The sequence below is a fragment of the Corythoichthys intestinalis genome, chromosome 14 (genome assembly GCF_030265065.1).
Source record: "Corythoichthys intestinalis isolate RoL2023-P3 chromosome 14, ASM3026506v1, whole genome shotgun sequence".
NCBI lineage: Eukaryota > Metazoa > Chordata > Actinopteri > Syngnathiformes > Syngnathidae > Corythoichthys > Corythoichthys intestinalis.
This window is the reverse complement of record NC_080408.1, coordinates 30,364,623-30,382,660: the sequence shown is the minus strand read 5'-3', so window position 1 is coordinate 30,382,660 and position 18,038 is coordinate 30,364,623. Positions and strand designations below refer to the sequence as shown.

The window sequence follows — 18,038 nt, the reverse complement described above, 5'->3', positions numbered from 1 at the left end:
CGTGCATGGTTGCCGATCGAAGTGGAAGCGTGTGCCAATCTCATTGTAAAGCGCTTTGAGCGCCTTGAAAGGTGGAAAAGCGCTATATAAGTATAACACCATTTACCATACTTTGCCGGTAAACATTCATCTGACTCCAAATGACGAAGTAGCCGCCTATATATATACAGTGCTGCTCAAAAGTTTGTGAACCCCCTCAACATTTTGGAATTTTCTATTATTTCAACCTGATTTCCTAATCAATCAATTCAGTAGTTTTTTTTTGTTTTTTTAACAGTTGTGTTGTCGAGACTAAATTAAAAAGAGTTTTCATCAACTGATGTAGGTGCAAAATTGAACTGTTTGGTCACAACCAAAACCGCCATGTCTGGCGAAAAGTCAACACTGCATACCACCAAAAGAACCTTCTCCCAACAGTGAAGCATGGAGGTGGGAATGTCAAGATCTGGGCTTGCTTTTCATCCTCAGGACCTGGACAACTCCACATAGTCCAGGGAATCATGAATTCTGAGGAATATTGTCAAATCCTAGAACATAACCTGATGCCATCTGTTTTGAAGTTAAAGCTTGGCAGAAGGTGGATCATGCAACATGATAATGATCCAAAGCATTCCAGCAATACAACCAAGGAATGGCTGAAAAAGAAGAAGATTCGTGTTCTGGACTGGCCCAGTCAAAGTCCTGACCTAAATCCCATTGAAATGCTGTGGCGGGACCTGAAGCGAGCAGTTCATGCCAGACGCCCATCAAACCTCTCTCAACTGACTGCGTTCTGCAAGGAAGAATGGGCAAAAATCCCCCAAAGTAGATGTGAGAGGCTGATTAGTCACTACAGAAACCGTTTGGTTGAGGTAATCTCTGCAAAAGGAGGCGCAATATCCTATTAACTGAAGGGGTTCACATACTTTTGCACACATGATATCTGAGTTTTTCTTAAATCAACCACTTTTGTTAAATAAAGAATGACAATATAACTATTTCTTTTGTTTCAGTCCATTATTTGGAATGTCAGTATTGTGGATTTGGGTATAACTTAACATTTAATAAGGTTATTTTAGTTTTTTTTACAAAAAATCTGACCATCGCTGTGGGGTTCACAAACTTTCGAGCAGCACTGTATGTATATGTAGCAGCAGTGATGGATGATCAGAAAAAAACATGAAAAGCTGGAGAAATATCAAGCGTTGAAGGAAGAGTTGGAGAAAATGTGGGGAGTGAAGGCAAGAGTGGTGCCAGTAGTGATCGGGACACTCGGGGCAGTTACCCCCAAGCTGGGTGCATGGCTCCAACAGATACCAGGAACAACATCCGACGTCTCCATTCAGAAGAGCGCAATCCTAGGGACAGCTAAGATCCTGCGCAGGACCCTCAAGCTCCCACGCCTCTGGTAGAGGACCCGAGTTTGAAAGGAGAGACCATACCGCCCGGGTGGGCGAGACGACGATTTTTTATTTTAAAAAAAAAATCTAATCCATCTATCTATCCATCTATCCATCCATCCATCCATCCATCCATCCATCCATCCATCCATCCATCCATCCATCCATCCATCCATATATGCAACAGCATAATCAATGAAATCAAAATGTCACAAAATGAAGTTAATTTTCATATACTGTATATATACGGGGGGAGAACAAGTATTTGATACACTCACAATGGGAAAACCCATTGGCAGTGTATCAAATACACTCACAATGGGAAAACCCATTGGCAGTGTATCAAATACTTGTTCTCCCCACTGTGTATATACTGTATACTAATATGGTTCTTTTATTCTGAGGAAAGTGTTGTCATGTAATTTAAGAAAAAAATCAACAAATCATAATAAAACCACCATCTTCAAAGGAATAATCAACACCCAGTATAAATGACCTTTATGTGAAATAAGGATGCACAAAGTATTTGAGTATTCAAATCTTGCTTTTTTGGGACCTCTTTAAATAAATAGATAAAATTATGTTGAAACACAAAAAACTACCACTTCCAAGCAAAGCCATTGTGTGATGAACAACATCAGCCATGTTACGTATATGTACAGCATAGAAACGCTGATACTCTTGAAACAGGTAAAAAGTACCTAAAGAAATAGACACATACACTTAGGCTAGGTTCATACCACAGGTCTTAATGCAGGAGTCCTGATTTTTCCGTGTTTTTCCAACTCGAGTGAGGCATTAACTTGTCGGTCTGAACGGGAAAAGTCACATAAAACTTGACCATTTCAAATCCGATCTGGGTCACTTTCTGATGTGGTTTAAATCCGATCTGGGCCACATTTTACCAGAATGTGGCGGTGGTCGGAACTGTCAAGTCTCCCAAATCGGAATTCATGCAGCAATTACGTCAGCAAAGAGCGAGAGCAGCAGGCAAGACATCAGCGATGTGGCTGTGAATTAGCGTTAGCGCCTAGCTTGAACTCGGCCTTTACTACGTAGAGGCGGGCTTGACCACAGTCATAAAAAAATACAATGAAGAAAAAGGATAAGCCTGATAATGCTTTGTTTCTTACAGTGCGCCAAATGAGCAATATTTCAGTCTTGCTTACATGGCCGAGTCAGGGCAAACTTACGCACACACATAAGGCTTATTTGTGTGCGTCATGCATGCACAGTGCGTAGTTATTTGTTTTGAGGCTTCTGCGCATGTGGGTCAGTTTGCTCAGTCTGTGTCGGACTGTGAATTAGTGCGCATGCGTAATTCTAGCATGCCAAAAAAAACAGGCATGACAAAAATTCTGAATTGTGCATTAAGACCTGCAGTATGAACCTAGCCTTATAGTTTCTGTACCTGTTCAGTATGTCAGTCGTTCTTCTTCCTCTGTCTGAGAGTCAGACAAAACCTTCACACCCTGGCTCCATTAAAGCTTGTTTCTCCAATAGCCGCTTATAAGGCAGTGGGAAGCCAATATGTGACGAGTAGGGGGGACAATCGGTGATACTTATATTTGAATGATTAAAATAGTACTGGAATTCTAAAATGTCTGACAATGATTATGTTGCCTACTTTTGGGAACTACTGGCCTTTATATACATTTTTCTCCATTATTACACATTGAAAACGTCTGTGTCTTTTCAGTATATTAGACAAGATTTTTTCGGCTGGGATGCACATAATCAAGGGCTTGTCTATCCCTTTAAGTTGGAATTTGACTTACATGAAGTCATAATATTGTGGAGAGAAAAAGGTTGCAATGTTACAATAATTCACAAAAAGCCATGAAATCACAAAATTGGAATATGGAATTTGGATGCAAGTTAATTTAATTGTCAATCCTGAACATACGCTGGTGCAGTAGAGAAATCACTTTTGTCAATATTCATACATTTGTGTATGTAACATTTATAGTATCCATTACTCATCCATCAACTGTAGGGTGTTTCTTTCTGACGGTCACATTATGTATATAAATAATGAAGTCATTTTTTTCAAAATTTTCAGGAAACACACAAAAAAAATAATCTTATAATTTTAATCGTGGTTGTAACAAAATGACTTGGGCATTTATTTTAAGAAGATGACTGGTGACAATATATAAGGCGTGAATGTGAGTTTGATTGCTCTTTCTGCCCTGATGGCCTGATCACCTTTCCACTGTGACCCATAATCATCATAACAATGTGCTGTTTTCGTGTTCTGCTTGACTTCCTAGTTTGGAGTCCCGTGACGCCGTTTCTAGCCAATCAATGGCGTCCTCCAGCTTTTTCCACCTGCCTGATTGAGGCTCAAGCCTCACGTTTTAGATTGTGTCCGTTCTATGTTATTACACATAAGCACAGGTGCGGGTGGGTTCCGCGGTGATACGGCCGCAACTGGCTGTCGATTGTTGCAGTGTGGCGGTGCTGTATTACTTTTTTCTTTGTGCGTGCGTGTGTAACAAATGGAATGACAAAGCACAACAGGGCGTCTTTAGCAAGTTAGCATCAAGTCCTCCTCCCCTTTTTTGCTTTTTATGGTGAGTAGGGGGGGAGGTGCGGACCACTGATGCTGCTGCTACTGTTGCTGGTCTGTGACTAATTGAGCAGTACAGGGTGTGTATGTGTGTTAAAGTGGGAAAACTGCTGCTTTCCTTGCTGTCTTTGCATAACACAGTTTTATATTGACATTCAGGCTTTGTTCTAATGACTAGAGGTGCACGATAATTATCGGTCCGATAATAGGAATTATGATGTTATCCCAATAAATCCAATAACATTATATATTATCGGGGCTATTAATATTAATTTTGGCACGGTGTCGGTGGATTGGGATGTGTGCATTTGTTTCCACTCCTGTTTTGCCAGTATCCAAACTTTTGTTACTGTTCTGGAGGCCTTATTTTTAGGCTTGCTGTCCTATAATTGCCAGGTTATGAAATTTGTTTCATTCTCCTGTTGCACTAAATGTTTTATCTGCTAACAAAGCACAATACCTGTTGGGTTTATGTTTGTTTTAGTTCTGTGCTTATTGCTCAGGGGATCACATCGTCAATGATATTGACTTACTGATTGTGATTTACTCAAATTATATTGATTTGAAAAAATTAATATGGGCACTTTATTTGAAGTCAAAACTGTTCTCATCTTTGTTTTATTCATTATAATAATGTTCATGTCATCATGAAAATTCTGGTTAGGTCAAAGGTAAATCTATGCTGAATCCACTACTAGTATTTTTGACCTACAGGTGTTCAAAAACTAAGGTGACAATACATTGAGGTGACTATACATTGAAGAAGAAAATAAATAAATAAATATATATATATATATATATATATATGTATATATATATATATATATTTTTAAAATATATATATATATATTTTTTATTAAATCGTTTTCTAATTGTATTTCACGTTACAGACAAAATGTCTTACACTCATCCAGAGTCTTTAGTTTTGGCTTAAATTAGGACTGTCAAATTTATCGTGTTAACGACGGTAATTAATTTTTAAAAAATTAATCACGTTAGAATATTTAATGTAATTAAATGCACGACCCACTCACGCATTGCCGCATTCAATCTATAAAGGCGCCGTTTTACCTATATATAGAGCTAAAAGGCAGTGTAAAATGAGTAGAGTGAATTTAGGCAGTCTTTGGAGCCTTTATTTAATTGGCTAAAGCCTTGAAATCCCCCTCTCAACAATTAAAAATATCGTGGGAAGCAAAGTGGGGAAGAAAGGTACTAGTTGATCTTTTTCTTAACACCATATGTTATTTCTCAACGCAGAGAAGATATATCAATTGGTGTCACTACGCACAGTCATGGTTGCACTTCCCATAATGCATTTGGGCAGAAAAGTTAAATGGCAACACTATCATTTACTAAAAGTTCAACAAATACACTGGATGGCAAGATTTAGTCACAATATACAAAGTCACATTTATCCTTTAAGAATTACAAGTCTTTCTATCCGTGGATCCCTCTCACAGAAAGAATGTTGATAATGTAAATGCCATCTTGAGGATGTATTGTCATAATAAACAAATACAGTACTTATGTACTGTATGTTGAATGTATATATTCGTCAGAGTTTTATTCATTTTTTTCCCTAATGCATTGCCAAAATGTGTATGATCGGGAAAAATTATCGGAAATGATTGGAATTGAATCGGGAGCAAAAAAAAAAAAAGCAATCGGATCGGGAAATATCGGGATCGGAAGATACTCAAACTAAAACGATTGGGATCGGATCGGGAGCAAAAAAACATGATCGGAACAACCCTAATTAAAATATATGTTCGGTATTATCGTATCGGTTATCGGCCTTGAGGAGCAGGAAGTTATCGATATCGGTATCAGCTTCAAAAAATGGATACCGTGCACCCCTACTAGTGACCCAAAGATGGATTTTTGTATTGTGGCTTGTGCCCTCATAACCTCATGCGTGACGTGAACAGTATAATACAATTCAGAAGAAACAGTAAAAAGTGGGGGGAAATAGAATTATGAGAATAATCATTTCCTATGGGAGCACCACAATGTTTTAGAAAACATGAAAATTGCAAAGTTAGAAGAATAATGCTTACAAGAATAAAAGTGATATTTAACTAATGCACTGTCAGCCATTTTTAAAAATGACCCATTTTTAAAGACCCATAAAATATTGTGTTATATCAATAACATGTATAAATACTGAATCTACCGAAAAATACTCTCTTGTTGACCAGGAAAAAAGTAGGGATTCTACTTTTGCTTGATCTTCAGCAATCAGGATAGAACTTAATAGGTTTAATGGATTACAGTCGTTCCGTACAAAATGACCAATTTTTTTAAGTTTTAGTTGTTGTAACATTATGACACGCACATACTTCTTTTAACTATCATAACACATCTATGGATATACTGTACATTGTATGTTTATTGTAAAATCCCTTCATGTTTGACTTCCAGCCTGTGGGCAAGTGCAACCCTTTTTTTCTTATAGATTTTACTGTACCCTGACAAAAAAGTCCTGATCTAAATCCAAGCAATTTGCATTGCTGCTATCCGTTGTCAGTTGTTCAAACCTAAAATTGATCCATGGAGCTGCGTCACTCTCCCCTGCCCCTCAAGAGAAAAAAACAGTAAAGTGTAAAGAGGTACGGCACTGAACGTTTTGATTGTAATTGAGAGTGTACTAAATTTTTTAATTTAGAAATAGTTATCTGATGAGTTTTGTGGATATAAAGTCATAATACTGTAGAAAAAGTTCAGGAGAATTCTATCACCTTGTCGTATTATGAGTTCAAATCAAGATTTTCTTTTCCTTTTAATGTATATATTATATTCTATTGCATTGTAATGTACTCTCTGACTCAAGATGACCCGATTTAGTATTAGTGTCACATGACTTCACGTGCTCTTTTTGACTCTTATTTTGTTGGAAGGAGGAAGTGCGAGATTAAACCCTGAAACCACGTGCTAGCATGGCGATGATGTGCCCTTCCGTTGGTGGTGATGCGGTGGGGGGCCTTAGCATCTGGACAATGAAGTGTTTGCATGGGAGCCCTACCGCCCCCTTTAAGAGGTCAGAGTTCACCCCATAACACCCCCTCTCAAAGCTTTGTTAGCCCCTCGAAGCACATGTGCAAGTCAGCACAATGCAGATGATTGAGTAATCACGTTACATCATCACACTCTCAAATACTGTGATGTCATCAACATGCATCGTAATAACTTGATGACGAGAGAGTGCACTTAGAATACAACGGCAAAATTTGGTTTCAGAGGCACAGGAGGAAAAGGACGGGAAACAGAACAAAAAACAATAAGCAGAGTTTAACACATAGTTTGTGGAGGTAATGGAAACAGAAAGCAATAACAAAAGACAACCGTAGCAATAACACCTGCTAGAATTTAGTTTGGGAGAGAAAACGAACAGCTAAAACAAAAAAATAGCAACTACAACACCTGTTGATAGTGACAAAAAGGAGAGAGGACATCAACTGCAACAACACCTGCTCATAGTTGTTATAGTTGTTAAGTGAATATTGACAACAGAAATCAGTAACAAAAAGAAGCAGCGATTAGTAGAGGTGCACGATAATTATCGGTCCCATAATTATCGGTCCGATAATAGGAATTATGACGTCATCCCAATAAATCTGATAACATTATATATTATCGGGCCTATTAATAATATTTTTGGCACTGTGTCATATTGGGATGTGTGCGATTGTTTCCACTTCTGTTTTGCCACTATGCAAAGTTTTGTTACTGTTCTAAAGGCCGTATTTTTCCTCCACTGATTATTAAACCTTACTATGGCAATTAGCAAATGTTTGCATTTTACAGTGTTATGTTTACAAGTTCTTGAGAGGCCTTTTGATTATTGATAGGCTTGCTGTCCTATAATTGCCAGGTTAAGAAAAGTGTTTCATGGACCAAGATGACAAAAGTCTCCTCTCCTGTTAAACAAATGTTTTATCTACTAACAAAGCACAATACCTGTTGGGTTTATATTTGTTTTAGTTCATTGCTCATTGTTCAGGCGAACACATTATTAATGATGTTGACTGATTGATTGTGAGTGACTGAAATTATATTTATTTGAAAAAAATCCTCTCAGGCTAAACCAAACTACTATTTCAGTATCAAGTTAACATATAACAGTAAACAAATATACAAAAATAACAGTAAATAAAATACTCCAGTCCCCTTTCTGTATCAGCAGCTTTAAACTACATTCGATTAATTTATTGTTGTGAATCAACCGTTACAGTTGTAAAAGTTGCTCCCGTTATTCCATAATTTCCCTTCTGTCTACTTTTGACATGTCAAAGTTTTAAAACTTTCATCATTTAAAGATAGATTCAAGACACGATTTTGCCGATTTAGGAGTATTTTAAATAAAAAGTTAATTAGATTCGCTGCAACAGAGCCTTCTAGTGAAGTCTACTGCTTTAAGATGGCGGCTGTTTACTAACACCGGCAAGTCCGTCATTTTGCATCTCTGTTCAAATATACATGTTCTAACACCGCCGTCTGTCATTTTGCATCGAGTTCTACATGTATATGATATCTACTGTAGCCGTTTGTTTGTAGTAACTAGCAACCGGGCGTTGTTTGTAGCGGCTGTCGGCCGCAGTCAGGTATGATTGTTTTTTTTATCTAGCGGCATGAGTTGAACATGATATTTACTCTCGGTCTGTTCCTCATTGCGTCCCAAAGACCTGGTATACCTGGTATAATTCAATAATCGTAATTTGAAAGTTTGTGAATCGTTCTCGAATCTTCCACGGCTGAATCGTGAATAATCTAAGAATCGGAAATTTCGCATGCCTCTAATTATAATTGAGTTTATGATTTTTTTAAACAGGAACTCATTTTCGCATAACATTTTAACGTAGTAAAGTTTGCATTTTTAAGACATTAAATTTGACATTTGACAATTTTTATGCTACGTTTCACATTAGAACGTGATACATTTCATAATTTAAAAGAAAATACTTCATGTAATGATGAGATAAATTTTGTTTGGATGTGTACTCTTGGCCCAAAGATTTTTTTAACCATATTATAGAAGAAAAGTATTTTTACATACTAAATTTGATTTAAAGCCACTATGATGATGATGATGATGATGAAACTTTTTTATTTCGAGCATGCACACACAAAAGAAACAAAAAACATACAATATAATTCAACAAAAATAATTGCACTCGAAAGGGAGTGGGAAGAAGAAAAAACTTATTTTGTCACACCCCTGATCTCATTGTCCAGCATCCTTACTCGTGGGATACTCCTGTCCACACAATGAAAAAGAAAAAAGGAAAAACAGACAAAAACAACTAAACTAACAGACAACCAGCTAATGGTGGCTCATTCACAATAATTTCAATATTTACACCAATTGACAAAAACAGCAACACACATTGTCAGCAAATGTCATATTGTGACCAGACCATATTTTTATACAACGATTTAAATTTTTGGATATTCTGACACTGCTTGAAATGATTGTCTAAATTGTTCCACAGTTTCACTCCACATACAGACACATGAAAACGTTTGCAAGTAGTTCGAAATCTTGGCAACATAAAATCTCCAGAGCCTCGCAGACTATGGATATTGTCACGAACCTTAAACAGGTTTTGTAAATTATGTGGCAGTAATTCATTTTTTGCTTTAGATAGCATTATAGCCACTATAAAAGCCACATTTCCAGTGAACTGATTTAAGTTAACTAATTTACTGCCATTGATAGCAACAGATATCCAATCAGTTGAACTAGGAGGGATGGCAGTGGTCATTTAATGCCAATCCTTCCGGTTCAAATGTATTGAATATTCATAATTCACTCAAGTAAATACATGCTCACTCTTATTCAGTTGAGATGCAGGAGGGTGTGAGAAATGCAATCTTTGCCATCTTTTTAATCTTTTCCGACACATTTAGTGGCAAATTTTTAAGCGCACCAGATTACTGTTGAGGCAAATCCTTGTTTGAAGTCTTAACAGTTCTTTAATTATGCAACAGATGATGATGTCATCACTTCGTTTCCATGTGTCTGTATTCCGATTTAATTTGCACCTTCAAAACAAACTGAAGGAATTCCATGATGGGTTGTATGTGTGTTGCCCTAAAAAGACTGCTATTCAAGATGTGTGTATGTGTGTGTATAAGACAAATCCTCCTTCCTCCTTCAATGTGGGCGGTGGGAAAGTCCTGTGTGTCTCTTGTGGGGCTGTTGAATTTGCATATCTCGCCGTTCTACTTTGTCTTTCTTTCTTTGGCTGGGCCTGAGAGGCTCAAAAGAAGCAGCTGGTTTTACTAAAAGAGGTTGGTGGCGGGGGGGGGGGGGGGGGTGAAGCACACTGCACTGAGCACTCGCTGTAGGTAGTTTTGCTTACATAACAGGACAACCGCTTGGCTATAAATATGATAAATATGTGAACATTCATTCAATATAATAAGTACTGCGTTTGCAAGCGGCACTTGTTGCTGGGCACTGTTTGTATAAATAAATACATGTGTGATCATATACCTGTTGTTATTATTTACTTTTGTGCAATATTATTAACTGAAATCAACAACTCTGGAATTGCCAATTGTTGCAAGGACTTGTTTGGGCTCCTGCCTAGGAAAAAAAATCAAACCAGTAAAATTGGTGTACAAAATTGTAGTAATGTTTATATGAGATTATTTATTTCAGCTTTTAAAAAGTATTAATTAATTTATTTATAGATTTTAAAAAAAAATCTAACAAAGACAAAATATATTAGAATAAACTCTAGTGTATTGCATTTAATTTATGACTAACAATTTTTATTTTAAAATTAATTTTAAATTTTGATTATCATTATATTTTTTTCGAATGTCACTAGAACGGAATCTTATTTTGTTCAACATGTTGTACAGTTATATTTATTTAATTAAAAAAAACAAATATTCTGGAGCCACAAAAAATTGAAAGCCCTCTATAAGCCTTATAATGAGGGCAACGCATTCTGTATGTATCTATTGTATTTTAGCAATATTAGCCTAGTATCAGAATGACTATGTTGGCTACAAATACAGAATGAGCTTTTATGATTACCGTAAATTCCACACTATAAGGCGCACCTGAATGCCACACCAAAATCTGACAGTGCTTATATATGGATCAATATTGGTTAATCATGGCATGATATTCCATTTAGCTCAGCTCCATCTTGTGGAAGCCTAACGTAACGCCAACCACTACTACCGCTACTACTACTACGACAACTAGAGGTAGGAATCTTGGGACCTAACGATTGGATTACGATTGGATTACAAATCGATTATTACTGACCCCAGACCCCCCCAACCCCCCCGCTTTTAACGTTCGTACATTACTTCCAAAATTGTTCAAAAATCTGCTACACTGCTATTTCAGTATTAAGTTAATAGTTCAAAACCCATTCTTTATCAGCAGCTTTAAACTAAATTCAATTAATTTATTGTTGTGAATCAACCGTTAAAGTTGTTAAACTCCCGTTATTCCATCATTTGCCTTTTGTCTACTTTCGACATGTGAAAGTTTTAAAACTGTTTCATCATTTAAAGATCGATTAAAGTCAAGATTTTGCCGATTTAGGATTAGGGTTAGATTTTAGATAAAAAGTTAATTAGGTTTGCTACAACAGAGCCTTCTAGAGAAGTCTACTGCTTTAAGATGGTGGCCGTTTACTCACACCGGCAAGTCTATCATTTCGCATCTAGTTCTCTATACATGAGCTTACGCTGCCGTCGTCTGTCATTTCAGTTCTACATGTATGTGATATCTACCGTAGCATTACGTGACCGTATGTTTGTTGCAACTGGCCGTTGTTTGTAGCAGCTGTCGGTTGCAGTCAGGTAGTATTGTTTTTTTTTTTATTTTATCAAGCGGTCCGTTCCTCATTGCGTCCCGAAGACTGCGCTGACTGTGTTTTAGTTCCCCTTTACCTGGTATTGTTACGGTCGTGGGCAGAGAAACCCCAAAACAGGCATGTGAGATGGTGAGGCTCTGAGTTCAAGTACTTTATTGTTAGCAGAGTTGTGGAGTCTGTGGCGTTGAGCGTCTTGGGCAAAGGTACCAAAAACACGAGACATAGACGAAATCCTGGAACAGAGCAAATAGGTCGATGATCAGATGAGTCCACACAGAAGTAATCACAACACGAGAAGGCACTAACAGTGCACTGCAAGAGACGATCCAGCGACGTGGTGGAGCTCTGGCTGGCTTAAATAGGCTGATGATGGTGATTGCTGACAGCTGCCGTCACTCCACCCGTCAGGTGCTGGGCCTGTAACTGGATGACAGACACACCCACACTCTTTCCCAGCCTGGGGCCTGACAGGTATAATTCAATAATCGGGATTTGGATGTTTGTGAATCGTTTTTGAATCTTCCACAGCCGAATCGCGAATAATCTAAGAATCGGAAATTTCGCACACCTCTACGACTACTACTACTGCACCTTATTGTGCAATGCGCCCTATACATGAAAACGGTTTTAAAATAAGCCATTCATTGAAGGTGCACCTTATACTCCGATGCACCTTATAGTGCGGAATATACGGTAAGTGTGTATTTTCCCTGCAGTTTGACTTCATTACAAAATAACAAAATAGAAAAACGTTTGTGTCATGTTTGTCCTCCTACAGAAACGAAAAATATATTTCCCTGCCCCATCTTTAGCTATTTTCCAACATTTTTTAAAACACTCCAGGAAGCTGTTAGGGCAGCACTGAAGAGCAGTATGCAGCTCTAGAGCCACGGGCTGCTGACCCCTGATTTGGATATACTATTTTTATTCCTGTTACTAATTATAGGTCATAGCTACAGGATGCCTTGAGATAGAGTACTCCTTTGGTTATAGTACAATAGAAAACATTAGTGCATGGAGCATGATCCTACATAGGATACACATACACGCTGCTACATCAGATAAGGTCCTCTGTAAGACAGATGCTCCATAAGACAGAGGCTTAGATAGAATCTTATCCCCCAAAATATGAGTACCTTTGAAAACTGTAATAAAAGTGTGTTAAGCGCTATTCTTTATTTTTGTATTATCAAAAAATGGACTATTTTGACAATGTTTGCAAGGACAATGATAACATGCAGCTTTATCATTACTATCTGGCATTTTAAAAAATTAATTACATCTGTGGTACCATGGAAGGTATTTGATTGTATTACAGGTGGGAGAGTGTGTGTGTCCCGGGTGTTCGGGTTAATGAAGCCGTTAGCGAAAAGTTGCAGGGCCTCAGAGAGCACCGGGTCCCCCAGCAGGAGCGCTAATGACGACCCCTTGGGGGCATGATGGTTGGCAGCTGATATTGGTTGAATGGGAGCGGCTTGGGAGCTACACGTTAACTCCACTAACTGCTTGTTAGCGGGAGACACAAACCCACTTTCTGTCATGGAGGGCCTTGTCAAAGTAAAAGTGCTGTTGAAAAAAAGCGATTCACCCCAGAGTACTAAACATCCAATATTTATTGTGCTATTTTCAATGGCATATAAACCCAATAAGTGTATATTTTTAAATTGACAAACATCCTTTGGGGCTTTGCAGGCGTATTCGGCTGAAGAAACACACTCAAACATACTCGCTGTGTTCAAGTGTGAGAGTCTCAAAGAGGCAACTGATTGGAATCATTGCTTACAACCCACTTGACCTCCACCACACTGTAAACTGTAGAGAATGTGTTAGTGCAAATGCTAATGCTAAAGTGTTGACAACTCCGATTGTGTGCCACTGCATACTTGTGCGTGCGTGTGTCTCTAGCCTTAACACGAGTGCATCACTTGAGCAGGAAGCCGGAAGCGACAAAATGACACAAACAGGAAGTGACCGATTTTAACCTCGTTTCCTCACGTGTTGCTTCCTCCACTGACACCTAGCTTCCTGGTGCGTCACTTCTCATGATGGTGCATGTGCTAATCTAAGCCTAATATGTACGTACCAATAGAGAACATGCCACTACAACAGACAAAGCAATTACTATGTGTACTTGTAGATAGTACAGTACTACATGTTGTACAGATACAGTACTGCAGAAGAAATTATATGTCATAGTTATGGGACGGTTTAAGATCGAGTACTCCTTTGATTGCAGTACAATACAATACAAATACTGCATGGAGTATAATACTACACATATAACACGTATACATGTGTAATAATACACATACACACTGCTACATCAGTTAAGGTCCTCCATAAGACAGAGGCCTACATACATTACATATGATTTCTTATTATTTTGTACATCAGGGATATTCAACTAAAATTCATGGCGGTCCAGTTGGAGAAAATTTGTTGAAGCAACGGTTCAGAGTTTAGTGACCTCTGCTGTACATCATAGAATAAGAATTCAGATCCCTGGGACTAAGAGTACAGTGCAAACATCCTTCTCTAATGTAGCCTATTTAGTCATTTGTATCGCATGTAGTTCATATTCTGCCTTGCTTTGTGTTTCAAGTCAACTTTAACTCATTTGCTGCCATTGACTGCAAGCCCTCTCAATCAAAATGGATTAGATATCTGTTAAGAGTCATTGTGTTAAATGAATTAGCGTGATTTCTGCACTTAGATTAGACATGAATCTTAACTTTAAAGCTAACAACTTTGTTCACTGTCAATGGCAGCGAATGAAGCGAGTGAGTTAAATATAAATACAGTATTAGGGATGTCTCGATCAGATCGCATGATTGGAAATTGGGCCCAATCATTCAATTTTTAGAAGATCTGAATTGGGTGATAAAGATCATGTTTTTACATTTTTATGTTGAAGTATTAACTCTTTGACTGCCATTGACGGGGATAGACGTCCGATCCATTTTGACTGGGAGGCAAATCTGACGTCTATCACTGTCAGTGGCAGTGAACCATGATCACAAAATGCCAGGCTTCCCAATTCAAATAATTTTAACGTCTATTGCTGTCAGTGGCAGTGAATGAGTTCAGGGCTACAAGCAACAAAATAATCCAGAGGTATATTAATGAGGGATTTCCCCTGATCTGATCATGTGATCAGAAATCAGGCCCGTGTAGGTCATTCAGGCAGTAACACTCTCGATTTCGTCTTGCAGGGGTTACGCTGTACGGTAAATAAAATGACAGTCACGTTGTTTCACTAAAATGGGATGGATTTTGTTGGCCTTGTAAGTTATTTTAAACAACAAATGCCAGTTACCACTCACTTATTTGTTCTGTGAACTTCAATACTTCACGCCCACAAACGCTTGTGTAAACCAATGCCCTCATTAAACCCACAGCCTTGTCTCTCTTTTTGGCTTGTGCACATACAGCTCTGTTTAGCAAGTCGATGACACAAGCCAACATTACATTGACGCCCTAATGAGAGAGATTGGCATATTCAGGTGAACCTGAAGGGCCATTTACATGGTGACGCTGCGACACCAAGAAAATGTTGCGGAATGGCCTCGTCTTGACACGGTGACGGCGAAAACGGAAGGCGAAGTCACAAATGTTTGATTCCGGCCTCCAAAGTGGATTGATTCAATTGCGGGGCTTGCTCCACAGCCATATGAATGAACCACTCCAGCTCTTATTCAATTCAATTCAATTCAATTTTATTTGTATAGATGAATAAATAAAGTTCAAGTCCTAGGCATCCCCCATCCTTGGACCCTCCATGTCGGCAAGGAAAAACTCCAAAAATGATGACGTCAGCACTCGCATACGTCACTTTGGTCATGCAGAGTCGCTGCTACTAAATATTCAAAACGGCAAACATGGCGGAACGTACGTTTAAATAAATCATTTTGTGTTTTGAATTGTGGGTCAAGAATCGTGATAATAATCATAATGTTAGTTTTTGTATCGTTACACCTATTAATAATTCAATAAATTAATAAAAATTGCCATGGTATCAGATTGGTACTCTATCGGCAGATCATCAAAATCAGGTGACGCAAACTCGGGTGCAAAATTTTGTGATCAGGACAACACTAATTAATATTTTATTTTTCAAAAATCAAGTGTGACCCATAGAAACATGAGTACTCGTCACCAGCTACGAGGGTAAGGAAAAAATGTGTGACTGTCCCTTTAGCATGTCTTGCAGCTGCTCTCTGTTAAAGTCTGGTCACATCGAGTCGCAGACACACACACAGTAACAGTGGGATAATTGTCTGTTGGGGTTTGGCAGGCTTCCCATGCTGCACAGCTGCACTGGGTCAACACACACACATAAACACACATATTGCTTGTGATTAGGTGATGCTTCACATCAGTTTTGCTCACCTGTAGTAACCAATTGTGGACTGCCTCACTGTTGCATTTGTAGACCACCAAATGTAGCGGCCTTGGTGTGAACTTCACTGATTTGGTCATGGCTTCCTGTTTGAGGTCACCTGCGTTGGAGTGGGTTCTGCACAGGATGTGCTGGCAAGCCTTTTCACAATGGGAAGCAGTAATAAGTCAATAACAAATATTTAATATTACCAGTATGTACTGTTCACTAAATACGGGTGCTCCGGCCTTTGTGGAATTTGCATATCCCCCCCATGCCTTCGTTGGTTTTCTTTGTGTACTCCGGTTTCCTCCCACATCCAAAAACATGCAAGGTAGACTGATTGACCACTTAAAAACTGTCCCTAGGTATGAGTGTGTGCGTAACTGGTTGTTTATCTCCTTGTGCCCTGTATTTGGCTGGCAACCAATTCAGGGGGTACCCCACCTACTGCCCATACTTAGCTGGGATAGGCTCTAGCTCCATAGCGACCCTTTTGAGGAAAAGCAGAACGTAAGATCAATGAATGAATGTTTAAATACTTATTCTTAGGGATACAAAACCCACATATACATATATATATATATATATATATGTATACATACACACTCACCGGCCACTTTATTAGGTACACCATGCTAGTAACGGGTTGGACCCCCTTTTGCCTTCAGAACTGCCTCAATTCTTCGTGGCATAGATTCAACAAGGTGCTGGAAGCATTCCTCAGAGAGTTTGGTCCATATTGACATGATGGTATCACACAGTTGGTACAGATTAGTCGGCTGCACATCCATGATGCAAATCTCCCGTTCCACCACATCCCAAAGAAGCTCTATTGGATTGAGATCTGGTGACTGTGGAGGCCATTTGAGTACAGTGAACTCATTGTCATGTTCAAGAAACCAGTCTGAGATGATTCCAGCTTTATGACATGGCACATTATCCTGCTGAAAGTAGCCATCAGAAGTTTGGTACATTGTGGTCATAAAGGGATGGATATGGTCAGCAACAATACTCAGGTAGGCTGTGGCGTTCCAACGATGCTCAATTGGTACCAAGGGGCCCAAACAGTGCCAAGAAAATATTCCCCACACCATTACACGACCACCACCAGCCTGAACCGTTGATACAAGGCAGGATGGATCCATGCTTTCATGTTTTTGATGCCAAATTCTGACCCTACCATCCGAATGTCGCAGCAGAAATCGAGACTTATCAGACCAGGCAACGTTTTCCCAATCTTCTATTGTCCAATTTCGATGAGCTTGTGCAACTTGTAGCCTCGTTTGACTGTTCTTAGCTGAAAGGAGTGGCACCCGGCGTGGTCTTCTGCTGCTGTAGCCATCTGCCTCAAAGTTTGACGTACTGTACGTTCAGAGATGCTCTTCTGCCTACCTTGGTTGTAACGGGTGGTTATTATAGTCACGGTTGCCTTTCTATCAGCTCGAACCAGTCTGGCCATTCTCCTCTGACCTCTGGCATCAACAAGGCATTTCTGCCCACAGAACTGCCGCTCACTGGATATGTTTTCTTTTTCGGACCATTCTCTGTAAACCCAAGAGATGGTTGTGCGTGAAAATTCCAGTGAATCAGCAGTTTCTGAAATACTCAGACCAGCCCTTCTGGCACCAACAACCATGCCACGTTCAAAGTCACTCAAATCACCTGTCTTCCCCATACTGATGCTCGGTTTGAACTGCAGGAGATTGTCCTAAACCATGTCCACATGCCTAAATGCACTGAGTTGCCGCCATGTGATTGGCTGATTAGAAATTAAGTGTTAACGAGCAGTTGGACAGTTGGACAGTTGGACATGCTAGTAACGGGTTGCACCCCCTTTTGCCTTCACAACTGCCTCAATT

General features: G+C 39.0%; 1 protein-coding gene across 4 annotated transcripts in view; it reads left to right on the top strand.

The window, feature by feature from the left end:
• Positions 1 to 18,038, top strand: part of LOC130929860 (zinc finger E-box-binding homeobox 1-like) — a 54,225-nt gene that overhangs the window by 4,212 nt on the left and 31,975 nt on the right. The window contains exon 2 of one of the 4 annotated variants that reach the window (XM_057857461.1): positions 6,852 to 6,991. The exons of the other annotated variants lie outside the window; for them this stretch is intronic. Coding sequence (XP_057713444.1) covers positions 6,964 to 6,991 — 28 coding nt within the window. The 5' untranslated portion in view covers positions 6,852 to 6,963. The remainder of the gene's footprint in view (positions 1 to 6,851; positions 6,992 to 18,038) is intronic. 4 annotated transcript variants of the gene reach the window in all.